The sequence below is a fragment of the Artemia sp. Qi Xiang Cuo genome, chromosome 4 (genome assembly GCF_049724085.1).
Source record: "Artemia sp. Qi Xiang Cuo chromosome 4, ASM4972408v1, whole genome shotgun sequence".
Classification (NCBI taxonomy): domain Eukaryota; kingdom Metazoa; phylum Arthropoda; class Branchiopoda; order Anostraca; family Artemiidae; genus Artemia; species Artemia sp. Qi Xiang Cuo.
The window spans coordinates 70,808,367-70,825,554 of NC_142797.1; the positions used below are offsets into that span (position 1 = coordinate 70,808,367).

General features: G+C 36.5%; 1 protein-coding gene across 1 annotated transcript in view; it reads right to left on the minus strand.

Moving 5' to 3' along the window:
• Positions 1–17,188, minus strand: part of LOC148953389 (calcitonin receptor-like) — a 332,084-nt gene that overhangs the window by 137,734 nt on the left and 177,162 nt on the right. Inside the window, exon 5 of the mRNA XM_089087946.1 lies at positions 16,123–16,249. Coding sequence (XP_088944072.1) covers positions 16,123–16,249 — 127 coding nt within the window. The remainder of the gene's footprint in view (positions 1–16,122; positions 16,250–17,188) is intronic.

Genomic DNA, 17,188 nt, shown 5'->3' on the forward strand with positions numbered 1-17,188 from the left:
GTGTTCGTGTGTGTAAGTTTTTTTTGTGTGTGTATTTTGGTTTTTGTGTTTTGTGTTTGAGTGTGTGTGTGTGAGTGTGTGTGTTTTTGTGTTTTGTGTGTGAATGTGTGTGTGTTTGTGTGCGTGTGTGTGTATTTTTGTGTGTTTTTTTTGTTCATGTGTGTTTTTGTTTGTATGTTTCAAATGTTAGAAGACGCTTATATCGATGCTGGCTGGGGTCATAGTGATAGCAGAACGTGGTCATTGCTTATTGTTGAGAAACATTAAACCTAAGAATACTTGGTGTTCCAGGAAAAAAAAATCATATTCCCTGACGTTCTTACATGGCAACAAGTGAGAAACGGCTGTGTTTTATTGCTTTGAAATATTATAGCCCAGAAAGGTAGTGTATTACAGGAAAAATCATAAGGTCCTTATCTAGGTGATAGAGACAAAACTAGAACTCCGGACGAATTCATAGAAATCAAGAGCACACTATCCAAATTTTTTATCAAAGTGTACAAATCATGGTAAATTTTAATGCAATCATTAGCATAGCGTTGAAATCCTGACAATCTCATAAAAAAAGCAAACTATAGAAATCATGGCTAACCCTAGAAGTCAAATCCAGAGTAAAAATCAATTGCAAAGTGAAAAATCACGGTTAACCTGTAAAACCATTACCAAGACATGGAAAGCCCGAAAAATGTTTTAAATACTCTTTGGCGTGAATTGCTTGTGAAAACCCGAATGAATGACTTGAAATAAAATTTTTAACAGGAAATGTCCCAAAGGGTATTGGAGGAGATGGGGCGATGAGAGAAGGCTGTAACAGAGCAGTTATTGTGTTGGACTGTGGTGTAAATTGCTTGCGAAAACCCGAATGAATGACCTGAAATAAATTTTTTAACAAGAAATGTCTGAAAAGTGTTTTGAGGGAAATGGGGCGATGACTGAGAAGGCTAAAGAGTAGTTATAATGTGATACTATGACTTTAATTGCTCGTGAAAACCGTAATGAATGACTTGAAGTGAAAAATTTTACGAAAAATGTCTGAAAAGTGTTTTGGGGGAGATGGGACGATGACAGAGGGGTTCTATAGAGTAGTTAAAGTGCAGTACTGTGGGCTGAATTTCTTGCAAAAACTCGAATGAATGACTTGAAGTGAAATTTTTACAACAAATGTCTAAAAGTGTTTTGGGGGAGATGGGGCGATGACTGAGGGGTGTTAAAGAGTAGTTTTAGTGTTGTACTGTGGCGTGAATTGCTTGCGAAAAATCCAAATGAATGACTTGAAATAAAATTTTTAACGAAAAAATTCTGAAAAGTGTTTTGGGGGAAATTGGGCGATGACAGAGGGGTGATGGAGAGTGGTTATAGCGTGGGCTGTGGGCTGAATTATATACTGTGGGCTGAATTTCTTGCGAAAACCCGAATGAATGAATTGAAGTAAAATTCTTCAACAAGAAATGTCTAAGAGTGTTTTGGGAGAGAAGAGGCGATGTCAGAGGGCTGTTATAGAGTAGTTATAGCGTGGTAGTGTGACGTGAATTGCTTGCGAAAACCTGATTGAATGACTTGAAGTAAAATTTTTAACAAGAAATGTCTGAAAAGTTGTTTGGGGGAGATTAGGCGATGACAAAGGTGCGTGACAGGGTGCAGTAATAGTAGGGTACTTAGGGGTGAATTGCTTAGAGTATAAAACACTAGTAAAGAAGGGGGTGGTTGCTCTGTTTTAAAAATATAGTGTTTAATGGGATATTTTAGCTTATTTTTGGATTGAGAAGATTGAAAATGTCCTAGCCGGTGAGGGTTGTTGTCATTTGGAGGGCTGGGGTCAGTGTAAAAACAGTCTCGCAGCGTCACCCCGCTCTGGACCATAAGTATACTTTTAATGGTTTGGACATCTACTCGTCTCGCAAGATGATCTTCCAAGCTCTCCCATTAGGTTTATTTGCTTAAGATATACATCGCCGTTATTGCACAGTACGCGTGTGTGTGTGCCGTGCAGGAGCCCCTTGGGGTCCTTTTAGTCTAGCTTTTAAGATACACTGGTATAATTCATATTAGACCTGGTCACGGAAATCCTGGGAATCTTCCAGAAAAACAAAGCTGCAAAATCGCTAGGAATCATGCCAATAAAGAAGAAATATTAGAACGCCTGGAATCTTCGGTGGGTTGCCAGGGGTGTGAATATTGCTAGCTTAACCTCTAAAAATTGTATCTATTATCAAAGCGCCCTCCGAAAATGATTGGTAGGTGAAGGCTGGAATCTATTGTTAGGGTATTTTTCAATATCCATAAGTTTAACTCAAAGAAATGGATATTTTTGATAAAAGCCTTTTAAAAATACCTCTTACTATGGTTTAAATATACCACTAATATCAGCTAGGCTAGGCTAGGGGGGAGGGTGAAGATGAGGTCTGGTGCCATATGATGATAGTTGGAGGTGCTTAGGTTCCAGAAACAAAATACTGGAATTGCATTGCGTAGAGGGGGAGGGCATGGTGGTGTGACGTGTTTTGTGGGGGCATCATGATAGGTTTGGGTTGCAAAAACTTGAATCACGGGATTTAAAGGCATAGTTTTTTATTAGGAAATTCCTGAAGGATGTTTTGGGGGAGATGTAGCGATGTCATGGGGGTGTTTAATATCGTCCATAATTTAACAACGTGGTAAGCCTTGTCATTAACTAGTATACTCTAAAGCTTAAAGATAAGGTGGGAGGTGTTAAATGAATTTTTTGCTAAAGGGTGAGTTAAATCTAACAATGCTCAATGAAACGGTGCATTTCGTTCAAAGTCCTTAAAAGAAATCTCCTAATATGGTTTAAACGTATCAGTAATATCAGGTCATCCAGGGGGTGAGGGGGGGGTGGTGGTGGTGGTGTCACATGGGTGAAATACGATGGCGTTGTAGAGTATTTTGTGGAGCATCATGATTGGCTTGGGTTTCAAAAAACTTGAATCACGGGATTTAAAGACATAATTTTTAATATGAAATGCCTGAAAAATGTCTTGGTGGAGATGATGTGTTTCCAGAGTTTGGGGGGGGGGGGGTCATGTAATGTCATTTTTGGGTGAGCTTGAGCATAAAAGTCAGGGTGGAGACATTAAGGAATTTGTCCCGTGGAAGAGGTGAAAATATAACAAGTTTTCAAAGAAATGGATATTTTCTTTAAAATCTCTTAATTTGACTTAAATCTGTATGTAATATCAACCTTATTCCTCCACTATTGCATGCTAGAGAGGGGGGGGGGTTGTATTTTTGCAAGAGTGTGAAATCTAATGTCCCCTGCAAAGAAACGATACATTTTCGTTTTATCATTATTTATAGCTTTAGAGAAAACGTCTCCTGGAGCATATCAAACTTGGAGAGTACCGCATCTTTTCAATGAATGCCAAACAATGAGGAATCCTAGCTGTCACGCAATAGGTTATTTTAAGAATATGGTTCCGGAAACAAAATACTGGAAATGATTTCATGGACGACAAGCTTGGGGCGCTGTACCATTGGAAGTGAATGATATTTCGAGTCCTGGTGGGGTCAAGAACTCTAGAAAAAATTAAAAATATGAAAGGTGTTTTGAGCGACAAAATTAAATGCTGAATAAAAAGAAAATGTCTTGAGGCTTTTGGGTGAAAAATGTCAAAATGGTATTATCTGGCAGTGATGGATGTACCGTCCATGCGTAAGATGTGCTGACCTTACATAAAGTGTATTCTGCCATTAAAGTTAATGAAAAAAACGTTTTGGGGGTTTCGGGCGAAAAAAAATTATTAGGTGACAGTGTTGCACAATAATTCCGTTAGGTTTGAGCTGTCATTACGTTACAAGCGGGGATTCCCTCATGGGTTCCTGTCGCAAAGTACATTTTTGTCCATTTGAAACGGGGTAAGTCGTATGACGTCATTGGAGTTCAGATGGGTGTGTCACGGAGTCTTGGCAACTGTGTTCCTTTTAATAGAACCGGTAACCGCAATGCGTATGTTTGACAGCTTGAGGGGTTGGTAGCACCACTTATCTGACACTTTAAAGGCAAGGGTTTTTCGTGTGGTGTAACATGCGCTTGGAATCTTTCCAGGAGCGGGATTTTGCATAGAAACAGGGGTGAGGGGCTCCCCATATTATTAAAACTTGTGTACCATGAGTAGGCTAGTATGTGATATATTTAAAATAAAAAAAAATAAAATTCTTTCCTTTTAAGGATACTTCTGATATAACGTCATCGCAGTAGCCCATATTTTTTTTTTTACAGACCGACTCTTAAATCCAGGACGACGGTTTTGAATTTCGCGAAAATACTAGGCAATAAAAAATCACGAGATACACAGTTCACAGGAAGTTTTAAGTTATCTTAGGAATATGAATGTCTAATCATCAGAAAATTAAAAATAAATTATAGAGCAATAAGTTAGCATAATGAATTTAATTGGTAAACATAATGACAAAGTAGCGGGCCCTCCACAGGAGTTGGGCCAATCGTGAAATAGTTCTTAGCGCAGAATCAAGACTAGTGTTTTAGAGTGTTGGAAAAGTGTTTTTCGGGGCATTATGATTAGAGATATATACATACATTGTTTTATACCTGAAATGTAAGTGTCAATAAATCCATTAATTTTCTATTTGTGTTTGTTCTTATTATATGCTTGTATCTCATCGCATAGTAGGTAACTAGTTCAAATGTACTCCATAGGCAGCGCTCCCATGCAATCTGATTTCTAATTAACACTAGAGGTATTGATGGACTGATGGTTGGAGAACTTCTAACCTACTTTAGTTAAGTATTTTATGTTCTCTCATAGGAAGTGGCGTGGTCATTTTTCTACCCCTTCATTGTACTCATTTCTTTCCCCCTATTACGAGTGGCGCAATCTTTAGCAGAAAAAGTTTATATCAACTCAGCGGCTCAAGGTAAAACCTAAGCGGCAAGAGTGGAGCAATTCCACAACGGCGCAGTTGGCGCGATCCTTAATAATACAGCTTAAATCCTTAATGGTACAAATGACATGGTCGCAAGTGGTACAGGGCCTACACGAACCAATAAAATTCCCCCGGCAGAACTTGCGCAGTCAGTAAGTACCACACAAAATAAGCGGTACAAGTGGCGGTACATGAATCTAATTGAGCAAAAATGCCCCGGCAAAACTGGCGTGGTCTGAAAACTTGGAGGAAAACATGCGAACTTGTTATGTTACAAACTTCTTAATTTAAATTTGAATCATTGGATAAATACAGACATAAAAGAAAAAGTGTATAGGCCTATAACCGCTAAGCTTTAATAGGAAACCTTATTAGACTATCTCATAGGAGATAGCAGTCTCCCCCAAATAGTTTAAGTGAAAAAAATTAATTTATTTTGAATTATTCAAACGCAAAAATGTCAGAAGAATTAAGCGAACTATTAATTGCGCAAAAGTTGGTTGCGAAAAAAGCAGAAATAACAAAATCCATTCCGCAATATGATGGACAAACAGATGTCGACGAATTTAATATCCAATTGCCCCAATTTGTAGAATTAACAAAAACAGAGATAGAAATGTTAGTCGGTATAGTTCTCCTAAGATTAACAGGGCAAGCCTTAAGCTTCCTAAATCAAATTTCAAATACTCTAGAAGATGATGACAATTTGCCATTAAATACAATAGAAAAATTGTTAACGACATTCAAAGATATATTTATCGAAACTAGTTGTAAACATAATCTAATACAAGGAACTGTATGCTTTGAGCATACACAGAGTGCAAGAGAATACTAACGTTGTAAACAGATCTCAGTAGAAGCAAAATTCGGAAAAGATTCAGGAGAATTGCATGAAAAAATCATACTATACACGTTTTTGCCAGGGCTTCCCCCAAAATTATATAAAATGTTACTATCAAAAAATATTCAAACTTTAGATCTTGCAGTTCAGGAGATGGGACGAATGATTGAAATTGATACAATTGTGGCAAATCACAGTAAAAAAAAAATAAATAGCCTAGGCGAAACGACCGCAAGACTAGCCTCACTTGAAGGTCAGGCTTCTCCAAATTTCTTATCAAGGGATAATTCCCTAGTGCCACAAAGAAATAGAACGCAAGAGCCCACTAGGCAGAAAACAGTACGTTTTCAGCTCATTAAACCAATCAATTATGGAAATAGTTCCACAATTGTAAGATGCTATAACAATAATCGACCTGGGCATATCGCGAGAGAGTTCCGCTTTAGGTTTAAAGACATAACAGCACCAAGGAATGCCGTCGATAATACGCAAAATTATCGCAACCATTTGTTCGGGAGAACAAATATTAGCGCCAATGGTGCACTAGGTTATAGGCATGGAAGATTGCAGACACCAGTACCTCACAACGCGTACCAACAGAATTTGTATAACCCACCCCCAATAGACAAAATAATTATCGATTCGAAAACCCAAATACTCGTCAAAACCAATATGGTGCAAGGATGGTATATAGAAATCCCGAAAATTTGCCGACGTCAAATGCAAATTTTTCAAGTCAACGGCATTTGTAGTCGACGCCAGCACCCGGTACTGGCACAAGAAATCCAAACTACCGTAATAATACATGGCAAAATCAACAAACAAATGTAAATCAATTAGCTAAAGATTCCATGGACATATCTGAGTCTCTATTGCGGACACCGACGTATGAAATAAATCCGTGGGGAAACGTGTCAGGCCCCTCAGAAGAATAAATTGGACCCAGAAGGGGCCTAGAATATTTTATAGGTCCAACCCATTAATAGCACCGTCCTTTAGTGATGATAATAATAAGTTACCTATACTTAATGATTTTAGTGTGGCAAATGTTTACTTTAAGGCACTAATTGACTCTGGTGCCACGGTTAATATCATAAACTCATGCGTATTTAATATGTTGCCTCCGCATATTAGGCAACAGAGGAATTTTAATAATCCCAATTTAACTAGCGTAACAGGGCATAAATTGGATGCAAAAGGTTTAATCCACCTAGACGTAAAAAGGGATAATAGAGTTTTTCCGACAAATTTTATAATATGCAACAATTTTCTGTATGAAGCCATCATCGGCGCAATTTTTTTAAGGTCTAATAGAGTATTATTAGACGTAGCGAACGAAAGGCTTGTGTACCCGGCAAATATCCCTTCCCCTACCTTAAGAAATTGTAACAGAAATTACGAAGAGAATATAACAGTAAATAAAATTTCTGGCGGTATAACGTCGCAATCTTTTGAACCTAATGTCTCGGTACAAAGAGGACGTGGCATAATCAAAAATTTGTTTACTTATTCTGAGAGAAATTGCAGAGATGATATAAATTTAAATGATAAGTGTGTTGAATCTGCAAAAACAAAAATAGGAGCTATGCAACAATGTAGGTCAAATGAAATCAATAAAATAGTGGAATTAAAGGAGAAAGTTATGAACCCCAACTCATTTCAAACGCTGCCAACTCCATTGGTGGGTAGTGCCAGTCTAAAATTAAAACACAATGAAAACAAAGAAAAATATTATGTATTCACAATACGGAAAACAAAAGTCCGTCCCAAAACGATGCAAAGATTTCAAATATCACATATGATTGAACCAGTGGATAGCAAATCTGAAAAATGGCTCGCGATTCCGTCGAATGAAATTCCTGAAAATCTGTTATGCGAAGAACAGATTATATCTTACGACAAAGGCGAAGGTTTTATTTGGGTAACTAATAACCACGAAAATGATACAATTACAATAAAAAAGGGAACATGTCTAGTTCAAATCCAAGTTATCTCAGAGAATGATTTAGATAGAATGATATAGATAGATGATTGAGGTAGAAAATTCCAAAAGAAACCTAGTTAACAGCATTAAAACCTCAATTAACAAATACTCTCTAACTAAATCGCAATTTTTAAACAAATTTAATATGGATCATATTACGGACTTAGAGCTTAAGAAAAATTATGCGAATTATTATGGAATTTTAAAGATGTATTTCCCACATCTGAAGATGACATTGGACTGATACCGTTTTATGAACATTCAATTCTAACGACCGGTAATCCTGTCGCGAAACAGCTATATCGTAAACCGTATAAGCACAAAGATAAGTTAAAAAATAAAATTCATGAACTAGAAAAAAATAAGATTATACGCCCCAGTATAAGTCCGTATTCAGCACCAGTGATCTTGGTCCCTAAAAAGAATGGTGACTTGAGGCTTGTAGTAGATTATATAGCCCTTAACAAACAAGTAGTTAGTGATAAATTTCCTTTACCAAGAAGAGACGAAATCCTTGACTCTATTTCAACTAAAAACAAATTTTTCACTTCTTTGGACCTGACCAGAGGCTACCACCAAGTGAAAATAGCCGAAAAAGATGTCTATAAAACTGCGTTTTCTACAACTGAATGTGGTTCCTATGAATACATAAGAGTAGCTTTTGGACTTAAGACAGGTCCAAGCGCGCTATGTAGACCCTTATTGCATCTATTAAGAGGATTAAATAATATTATTCATTTTGTTGACGATGTCATATGTGTAGGAGAAAATGCTGAAAAACACTTAGCAAAACTAGCTGAAGTGGTCGAGAAATTCAGAGAGGGCAATTTAAAATGCCGTCCCGAAAAAGTAAATTTATTTCAACCTAAAATTAAATTTTTAGGAGTAGTTGTGACTCAAGGAGAGATATCCCCAGACCCAGACAAAATAAAATGTGTTGAAAACCTCAAACCCCCTAGAACTATTAAAGAATTAAGAGGAATTTTAGGTCTTACTTGTTACTTCAGAGAATTCGTGCGGAATTACGCCCAAATTGCGAAACCCCTCACGGAGTTAACTAAAGGGAACTCCCAAAATGTTACCTGGTCCCAGGAAGCTCAAACTTCCCTAAACCGTCTCAAAAAGGCACTCACTTCGGAACCAATATTATCGTTGCCTGATTTCGAGAATGGACAATTCGTAGTTACAACTGATGAAATTTCGAAGGGCATTGGCGCTATTCTTTCGCAAATAATCCCGGTAGAAAGCCCTAATCCTCTAGAGGGAACGCCTAAACAAAAAATAATAGAAAAGTTATATGGTATTTGAGTAGAACTTTATCAAAAGGCGAAAGTAGTTATTCCGCCACAAACTTAGAATTATTATCTATAATCCACCACTTCGATAAATTGAGACACTATCTAATTGGTCGAAAATTTAAGCTACGTTCAGACCACAAAAGTCTGCAATACTTGCACAATTTCAAAAACCCTACTGGAATTCTAGCTGGATGGATTATGAAAATCCGAGATCTAGATTACGAATTTGAATATTTAAAAGGTAAACAAAATACAGCTTGTGACTTCTTGAGTAGATTCCCAGAAAAAATGCCGTCGGAAGCCGAGAAAAATGAAATTAACGCTATCAATACTAAGAGTAAACATAAATGTAAGAAAAACAAAGTCAAAGACACAGTAAAAGAAAATAAGGATAACTATCGTCCCTTGTCTTTAGAAAATATAAAAAGAAATAAAAAACAACGAAATGTGCTTAGCACTTATTAATTATTTTTTGAATGATGATGTGTTACAAGATAAATTCAAAACTCTTAGAAAAGAAATAGATAATTTTTACTATGATCTTGATGAAGAAATATTATGCAGAATTGTAACGGCTAAGGCAAATAGAAACCAAACTTCATTAATACCTATATTACCCCGAGACTTAATAATACCTGCCTTTTAATATTTTCATTCAGATATAGGTGGACATTTATGAATAATGAAAACCTTCCATAAATTAAAACAAAATTTTTACGTGTCGTCGGCAGTAACAAAACTTAAAGAATTTGTGAGCACATGCGAAGCTTGTAACTTAAGAAAAAAAACCAAGCCTATCTTAACCCCCCAATGGGAAGAGTCCCTGTAGCGAGGTCCCCCTTCGATATTATCTCGTTTGATTTATATGGAACCAGTGGAGACTTACCTATTTCCAACAGGGGCCATACTTGTATTCTTTCAGTTATAGATCACTTTTCCGGATTTACTTTTGAAAAATCATTAAGGAATCAAGGCGCTTACGCCACGAGTAAGGCGTTAACGAAATTATTTTTGAAGTTTGGCATTCCAAACAAGGTTATAAGCAATAACGGAAGCAATTTTGTTCCTAAGGTAACAAAAATTTAATGAGTTCTCTTAACATAGAGAAATTAATGACATCCCCATATCACCCACAAGCTAATGGTAAAATTTAAAATAGACATAAAATATTTTCGAATTCACTAGGAATTTACACAAAAGACAACAGAAACGAATGGAATCAATTCTTACCTTATTTAACTAACGTAATCAACACCGCTTATTTAGAAACAACCAAAGAAAACCCTTTTTATTTACTATTTGGTCGCGACTTCAGAATACCGTATCATGATATTGTTGAATCCCGACACTATTATAATAAATCGGAAGATTACAAACAACAGTTCATGAATAGGATGAGGAAAACTGATAAAATAGTAAAACAAGAGTTGGAACAATGTAAAATAAGTCAAGAGTTAAGAAACCAATCCACAGTCAAAGGGAACATAGACTTTAAGATAAGAGATTGCGTCTACCTAAAGAATCAGGCAAAGAAGGAAGGCAAAAAAATTTCCAATAAATACTCTGGACCGTATAGAATAGTCAAAAAGTATGATAACGATTTTACTTTTAAAATGGCGAACCCCGGTAATGGAAGAACCTATAAGGCACATGTTAGCCGAATAAAAAGAGCCAAATTCCCGGAAAGATGGGTATCTCGTCCCTCGTCTACTGATTCGTCAGACGCGGAAGACGAGCCCCCCAAGTCAAGGTTAGCCAAATTAAAACCCTTTAATTTCAAGCAAGATTATTTCAAGAATGATAGGGATGAGGAAAACTTTAAAGAATTTTTAGCTATGAAAAATCTAGTTATTCCCGAAAAAAAATTCAAAGTACAAACGAAAACAAAACCGCCAAAAAGTCCAGAAAGTTCATCAGAAGAGAGCGCAAGAGAATTAGATTCTACGATATCTCCGAAAAAAACAATTTTTTCCCGATAGAATTTCAACCCCTTCTCCCCCCAAAAGATTTCCAGACGATGTGGTTTCCCCAGCAACCCCAATAGAGAGACCCTTGTCGCTACAGGAGGAATTGAACAGAGCTGTAGAAACTCCGGGCTCTACTGTAAAAAAAACTCCTCCCATACATTCAATAAATACAAATCTGCGAGAGGCTATGGATTTAATAAATTTCCCCATAAAAAAGAGGCAAGGTACATTGCCATGGAATCAAACTCCCAAGGACACCCAGGAAGGACAGTATCATGATATAGCTGTGTCCAAGGTCAAGCCTAATTAATGGACTTCATGGAGGGAAACACTATTGTAAAAATGCCCCATCCCCCTGAAGACATGGCATTTAAACAGTGGAGGAACCCTGCAAAAACTTTTGATTCCTCTCAAAATTCTCAAGAATCTTTCAAAGCTCCCGAGTTGAAAACTCAAAGCGAGGACTTAGAGAATAAACCTTCTACTTCCAGAGGAGTAGAGATTTACGAAAGAAAGGCAGGTGATGCCTCAAGAACGCAAAGTGCCACTCCTAAAAGTTCTAATGTGGAATCATCAGAAAACCGTTCCGAATAGCCTGACGGCGAATAAGACCTTATAGTGGTTAAGGTAATAGGGAAACTAAAACTAAATTAAGCGGCCGCACACGCGACAGAAACAAAATTAAAAGGGCAAGAATTTTTGAAAAACAATACAAGAAATTTGATCTTATATCACTAGCAAAACCTAAAAGGAAAAAACCGCAAGAAGTCGAGGAGAAAATAACGACACAATCATGTAGAACGGTTAAAAAACCCGATAGATGGAATTACCCTTAGTCACTACAGGATTAAGAGATTTTTAATAGTTTGGTGTCATAAAGGAACAATAATTTAAAACTCTTTGTCTAGAAACAAAAATGATATAGCTATAAAAATACTAAAGGAAATTTTTTCCAATATATTTCAGTATATGTGTAGTATATCGAAAATAAATTCTCGTGCTGAAGGCACACGGCAAATAGTCTTACAAAAAATAATACTGCTGAAAACAAAAAGCTATTAGTATAAATATACGAAATTATAAACTGATCATTTCAGATCGCGACAACAGAAACAAGTCCTAATAGAAAGGCTATAATCGATACCGAAAGGGGCCAAATTGTAGTAATGGTGATAATCGCTTCTTACCACTTAGATTCCTTACTACTTAGATTCGCGATTTCCTTGACTATGAGAACCTTACTGACTTTTAATTATGGAAGAATTTTGAGACTAAGAAGGCAAACCCAAAGGAAGAACACGGGGAAACAGCTGAAATGCAGAAGTTCAACCCGGAATCACACAAAAAGGTCCAAGGCTAGAAAAAGAGCAGACTTTAGAAAACGAGTTGGTATAGAGGTCTGCACTCGTCCTTGCTGTGTCTAGTTCCCTTATTGTAAGTGTAATTTACATAAAACTGTGTCGTTGTGACGCTGGAACATGCGTTTCTTAAACAGCACGGAAGTGCGTGAACAATGAAGGCATGAAATATGTTGTAAACTGAGACCTCAAACTTAATGACGTAGCATAACTTATGTTTAAATGGTTATTTTAAATATAATGTAGAATTAAATAAGTGTTGAAGGAAATTAAAATAAAGTGTGTGTAATAGCGCATACTAAGAAGCATAATAAGAGACATTTCTTAAAATTAAAGGAATTAATCTCTTATATCGTCGTTATTCTATAACAACTTAGAAGAAATTCCTATGTTTTAGGTTTCCCAATGGAAATTCTATACATTTGAAACCAACATGATAGTAATGTCGTTTTGTTAAAATCAATATATGTGTAATAACATTAGCGTATTTGTTCAATATTGTCTTGTAGCGTAAAATTCACCGTAAATGTACCCAATCGTATTACCTATTATGTATTATGACTACTCATTTTAAAGAACGTGTGATTCTGCCTCGTTATTTTTATTAAAGGAGTTGGAATGACCTATTAAAAATCGTTCAATACAATACGTGGTCCAGTGCAGATACAACCTAGTAGCATCTATTTTCATCATCCCTCAACCAACGAAGAGTACTCACCATAAATTACAGACAACGAAGCAAGGACGAAAATTACGGTTACCTTTTTGATCGTTGTTCCTCGATCACAAACCATATTATATATCAGGTAACACTATCTAATAAATCTCAGTATCCAGTGCATTATCGAACTATGTCGACACATCAATCCTGAGAACCTCAACGACCAGTACAAGATATAAGTACATAAATATTACCCTTGATAATCCTTATGGACCTACGCACCATATAACTGTATAGTTATGATATTTAATGAACCCAAATTATTTACGTGTCGCAGATTCACGCGTTGAATCCCTTTCGACCATTTATTGGGACTCATCCCATCACCTCTATCAAAGGCGAAAAGTTCATATCTTTGTTGTCCCATAAATGTTACGAGATAATTTCTGAAAAATTGACCTGGAAACCAACCACTGAATTACAAAACCGAAATTAACCCCAGTGACTAACCCCTCAGTGACAATATACTCCTCCCACAAGTTAAGGACGATACGTTGAAGGCGTCACTAAAGTTTGATGTCGACCCATTCCAAATCCAAACATCACTTCCCCTGTGATTAACCAAGGAATCACCGCAAAAGCTAATAGATGCAAGCCATGCACGAAAAATTTTATAAGAGAATTTAATCTCTAAGTGCACGAACGAACAATTTTATGCGAGAAATACATTCTTTATGTACTTTAAAATATCCCAAGAATGATATGCTGAGAAGAAAATCAACCCATCTATTATCAACGCGGTCCCAGTGTTCAACCCCTTAACGATAAAACACCTTATGAACTACCCAAAAACAGCAGACAGAGTTAATGTAAAATCCTTGTATTTCCCCATTAATTTAGTATAGATAATAAGCATAATTATCCTATAGTTAGCAAAGGATGAAAACTTATAAAAGCTGAAATTTCAAAAAAATCTTGTGTAATAGTATAGTTTTTCAAACCACATAAAACATTTCCCATGATAATGTTTGATACACTTGAAATGTAGGAGTCATCAGTGTTAGATGTAGAAAAAAATCTTTAGTATAGTAGCTAGGCTATAACCATAGATAATCTTAGTCCAATAGAGGAACCTTAGAAAGGGATATATAATAAAATAAGAAAAGTAATAGAGAGAATTTTTAAGCACCCCTGACTAAGCTTAAATAAAAGCATAAAATAATAGAATGTCAATTAAAATGATTTAGGACAAATAGTAAATAAGTCGCGAATATTTCAAAAACCCAAGGGCAAGCAAATCCTAATGACGGGACGTCATTAAATAATGGGAAGCATAATATGTACCGTGAGTAATATGTGATATATTTAAAATACAAAAAAAAATTCTTTCCTTCTAAGGATGCTTCCGATATAAATGCCTCGCAGCATCCCAGACGTTTTGTTTTACAGACCGACTATTAAATCAAGGAACATAGTTTTGAATTTCGCGAAAATACTTGGCAATAAAAAATCACGAGATACAGAGTTCACAGGAAGTTTTAAATTATCAAAGGAATATGAATGTTTAATCATCAGAATATTGAAAATAAATTACTGGGCCGCCAGTTAGCATAATGAGCTTAGCTGGTAACCATAATGAAAAGGTAACGGCTCCGCTTCAGGCGTTGGGCCATTTATGAATTAGTTCTTAGCGCGCAGAATCAGGACTAGAGTTTTAGAGTGTTGGAAAAGTGTTTTTCGGGGCATTATGATTACAGATATCATGTTCCTACCATTCTCTGAGCAATTATGAAATTATTATTTTGACTGAAGTGAAGCCTTGCTCATATACATACATTGTTGTACACCTGAAATGTAAGTTTCAATAAATCCATTACTTTTCTATTTGTGTTTTTTCTTATTATATGCTTGTATCTCATTGCATAGTAGGCAACTAGTTCAATTGTACTCCATAGGCAGCCCTCCCATGGGATCTGATTTCTAATTAACACTAGAGGTATTGATGGATTGATAGTTGGAGAACCTCTAACCTACTACAGTTATGTATTTTATTTTCTCTCATAGGGATTGGCGTGATCATTTTTCTACCCCTTCATAGTACTAATTCCTTTCCCCCTATTACGTGTGGTGCAATCTTTAGCGGCACAAGTTTAAATCAACTCAGCGGCTCAAGGTAAAACCTAAGCGGCACGAGTGGAGCAATTCCATAACGGCGCAGTTGGCGCGATCCTTAATAATACAGCTTAAATCCTTAATGGTATAAGTGTCACTGTCATAAGGGGTACATGGCCAACAACTACTGAAATTCACGAACTAATAAAATTACCCCGGCAGAACTGGCACAGCCGGTAGGCACCACAGAAAATAAGCGGTACGAGTGGAGGTACATGAATCGAATTAAGCAAAATTCCCCCGGCAGACTTGTGTATTATACCGACTAAATTCAAAATAATTTTTTATGGACTCTTGCCAAGGATGGGAATCATGCCAAGGGTGGAAATCTTGCTTAGAAACAGTGGCGAGGGCGTGTCCTTGAAATCTTGTCCGGGCATGCCAAATCTTGCCTGCTCATGTCAATTCTTGCCCGAACATGCTTAGTCTTGCCTGGACATGCCTAATACTGCCTGGGTGGAAATCTCACCATCTAGAAACAGGTACGAGGGGTTAGGAACTTCACTTGTTAATTCCCCTGTTTTAATTTCCCTATTATTACTACTTTTCTATTATACGGACCACATTCCAAGTAATTATGCCTGGAAATTTTGCAAGGACTGAGAATTTCGCCTAAAATTGCCACACCTGGTCGCCAAAAGAGAGATGCCCAAAAGAAAGAAGCCAGATGCCTTCCAACCACTTATATCCCTTAAAAAAAATATTAAAACCGTATATTTTTCATCAAATGAGCCCCTTTAAAGTTGCCATGACTCGTAACTTTGCTATGTCATAATAATTGCGGGTACTTTGGTAAATAGCTGAATGTTTTTTCCCTAGAGCAGAGACTATTAACCCTTTTTAGGGATATTTGCACTAATTTATTAGTTTTTAAGGTTTTGCAAATAGGATAATCCTTTTATTTATCCAGTTATTCAAAAGTAAACACAAAAGCCTTACTGGATTTTTAAGAAGCAAATCAGCATCTGGAACTATCGCACTGTGCCATACCAGGAACATCATATTCGTAATTGCAAATGCAGTAAAAAGATTTTTATGTATTTCTACTCGTGTGCATCTTAATGACCTGAAAAAAAGTAAATAAAAAAAAAACCGTACAGAAGAGCATTCCTTCCTAAGAAGTCAAGTAGGCCATACAAAATAAAGGGAATAAAGGCTTTTACTCTTCTTGTTAAGCGAACAAAATATGAAAGTTGATTCACAACTATGTTTCATAAATTATGAAGAGTACTGTTTAATTTCGTATCAGCTATTATGGAGGATGGTCACTGATTCACAGCTTAGGTGGGGAGGGAGAGGTGTGCTTGATACCTCAAAAAGTGCATTTTTAGGACAAAAGTTTCCAACTTTCCAAGAGACTTTGGATAAGCATAGAAGGGGGTCTGACAGGAAAGGGGCTGAGGTAGAAAGTTAATCCTTCGTGTTTATGCCCAAACATAGGTGCTAAGGAGGGATAGCTCCCGTCTTATTGCAGAAAATGTGTTTTTTTTTAACAAAAAGAAATTATATTCATATGCTTACAGACACAAAAGGTTGAAAGGTAAGGGGGGGCTGTTTCTTGAGTGCCTCCAGGATATTTTTTGGATGGAGACTGCTATCATTGGTTTTCTTTTGTCAAAATTGAAGGCGCCCTTGGGAAACATTCCTGTAGAAAGAAAGAAAACCATGGAAGTGATGGCTCTTAAGTAATTTTTTTTTGCATTTCAAACCTACCTCCTAATAAACACTTGGAAGGTTACTTTTTTTAAGGATGATTATCATTCTAGAAGTATTTATGAAGAATATTAAACTTAAATATAAAATACAAGGGTTGAAGGAGGGAGTAGTAACCCTCCTTTACACTCAAAAGAGCCATGGATTAAAGAGCTTGTAGTAACAAATTCCACCTGCAGCTGAAATCTTATTGTTCTGCTGTTGACCGTCTCAAGCCTGTTGGGAGCGGGCAAGCAACCAATTCCCAAATCGGCGATGAAAATCCTCGCGTATATATAGCCTGCAAAAGAGC